Source organism: Mus pahari, chromosome 14, assembly GCF_900095145.1.
Source record: "Mus pahari chromosome 14, PAHARI_EIJ_v1.1, whole genome shotgun sequence".
NCBI classification, from domain to species: Eukaryota; Metazoa; Chordata; class Mammalia; order Rodentia; family Muridae; genus Mus; species Mus pahari.
Genome location: NC_034603.1, coordinates 28414364 through 28416895, shown reverse-complemented (window position 1 = coordinate 28416895; position 2532 = coordinate 28414364). Strand labels below are relative to the sequence as shown.

Here is a 2532-nt window from a genome sequence, read left to right as displayed (position 1 = left end):
CAGTAGACATCACACAGTGCAGTAGACATCACACAGTGCAGTCAGTAGGCATCACACAATGCAGCAGACATCACACAGTGCAGGAGACATCACACAGTGCAGTAGACATCACACAGTGCAGTAGACATCACACAGTGCAGTAGACATCACACGGTGCTGTAGACATCACACAATGCAGCAGACATCACATGGTGCAGTAGACATCACACAATGCAGCAGACATCACACAGTGTAGTAGACATCACACAGTGCAGGAGACATCACACAATTCAGTAGACATCACACAGTGTAGTAGACATCACACAGTGCAGGAGACATCACACAATGCAGGAGACATCACATAATGCAGGAGACATCACACAATGCAGTAACCTTCCATCCCTGCGGAATCCTCATCTTTCCCAAATTGCAATTCTCGTTTCATAGCTTATTCCCAAATAACAGTTCCTCTATTAGAGATTCATCTTTGTATTTTTTCTGGAGGCTGACACCAGTGTTGGCAGCCCCACAGACCAATCTGGACTGGCTGTGTCTCTATTCTCAGCCCTCAGGTACAACCCACCCCCGATCACCACCAGTCTCCTGCTTACCACTGAGCACAGGGTTTGGTTGTCATGACCACTGCCACTATGTATAACAAGCACTGACTGTTTCCTCCTCAGGCTCTGACCAATTAGGGCACAAATGCAAGCTCTCAGGCCCCACAGATGAATGATCCCGTACAAATTGCTTAACCTCTGGGGTTACTAATGGCAGCCACCTGGTGGGGATGCTTTAGGGGGTGTGGACCAAGTGCATCCATGTAGCCAGTGAAGATCCTTGACATAGAAACACATTCTCTACTTCCACCTCAGAAAACCCAGCTTGCTGGCATGGCAGGCCCAGCCAGCCTCTGTCACTCAATGTGCCTTCAGAAATCTAGACAGCACAAAGCCCAGTTGACCTGACTGAAAAGGCCTTTGGCATTCATGTAGCCAGCTGAGATTTGTGAGGTCTCACATGAATGATGGGAAAACTGAGGTACCGAGTAGGAAGAACTTGCCCAAGGTAAGCTGGTGGTAGGTGAGCCAAATCTTCACCCTAAAAGGCAGTCACGTGACTCAGAAAGGATATGCTTCAAGGAGCTCTCTAACACCAGGCAGGTAGGACAGCTTGTTGCCCTCCACATCCTCGGAATACATGCTGTCAAACAGGAAGGGGCCGTTCAGGTGCTCAACAAACGCCATCTGTGGATTCAAATAGCCAGACATGGTGACCCAGAGCCAGGCTTCTGTGAGGGCTGAGGTAGCCAAGGATTCTTTAGGGGGACATTGCACCTGAGCTATGGCCCTCCCTCCCAGGAAGGCAAGTGTATAGGTGTTCCAGGCCCAGAGAAGTACAGAAGATACAGGTGCAGGTTGTTTCCAAGGAGTGGCCTGCAGCTCTGTGTAGCTCCAAAGGCGGCTGGAGTTGGTAGTAGGTGTGGCAAGACATGGCCTCAAATTGAGGACCACAGAGAATGAAGGCCAAAGGGTTACTGCATGGGATGGGAAACAGCTTGAGGGTCATAAGTAAGGGAGCCACTGACACCAAGTGTTTTGAGGACAATCTCTAAGCACAGGGGTAGGGAGTGGGGACTGGGCTGAAATGGAATGGCTTCTGGAGACTGTGATCGGGGCTGAGCAAGGCAGGGAGTGGTGTCAGCTCCTGTGGCTGCTTTGTGAGTTTCGGGATCCTGGGGATCCTTGTGAATCATCATCATTTAATGTGACCAGAGCACTCCGAGGTAGTCTTGTGTCCTGATTAGGCCAGCTCAGCTGTCTGGGTGGTACCTTGTGTTCTGCCAGCTCCTTCTGCTTGGCCTGCTCCTCCTCCAGCTTGATCTGCATCTGGGTCTCCCGGTGCTTCAGCTCATCAATGCTGTACTGATGTTTCAACTTCGCTGTCTCTCTCTTACCCAGGAACAGGAATGGTGCAGTTACCAGAGGAGAACTGGTCCCTCCAGCCACATACCCGTGGGCCCCCTAAGTATGGCCGATGTGTTGGAAGGTATGTTTTGTAAAAACTTGGAAAGGCAGAGGTGCCCCCCCAAGAGCCTGCTCTGAGACAGCCTGAAAGTGCCCCTTGCATGCTGTAGGAAGCAGCGGGGGCTGCCCCTTCCTGAGTTGTACAGCACCAGTGTGCAGGCAGTGCAGTGTGGGGAGGTTCAGGGCCTGTTTGGCAGAGTTCAGCTTTCCTGAACTTTTACTCATTCTTTAAAGGACACACACACACACACACACACACACACACACACACACACGATGTAGACCATGTGTGCTACGGAAATTTCCCAGTATTCAGGAGACCATGTGTCTGAGCACAGGTCTTGGTACTGCAGATGTTAGGCCGACCTGTGATTTTATTTTATTTTTCCAGTGCTAGGACTATAACGGAAGACCTCACATATGCTAGGGTGAGCGCTAGCCTCGGAACCACCCCTAGCTTCTGTCCTGTGCTTTTTAAAAGGCATAGTAAACCCAAGCTTCTGAGCCGATGTTGTGTTTCTTTTTT

The 2532-nt window shown here is 50.5% G+C and overlaps 1 protein-coding gene across 2 annotated transcripts in view; it reads right to left on the bottom strand.

The window, feature by feature from the left end:
* Drc3 (dynein regulatory complex subunit 3) overlaps window positions 1-2532 on the bottom strand; it is a 41660-nt gene that overhangs the window by 17765 nt on the left and 21363 nt on the right. For both annotated transcript variants that reach the window (XM_021213846.2, XM_029546323.1), the window contains exons 7-8: window positions 1812-1931; window positions 1114-1226 (exon numbers count right to left, since the gene is read on the bottom strand). In XM_021213846.2, coding sequence (XP_021069505.1) covers window positions 1114-1226; window positions 1812-1931 — 233 coding nt within the window. The remainder of the gene's footprint in view (window positions 1-1113; window positions 1227-1811; window positions 1932-2532) is intronic.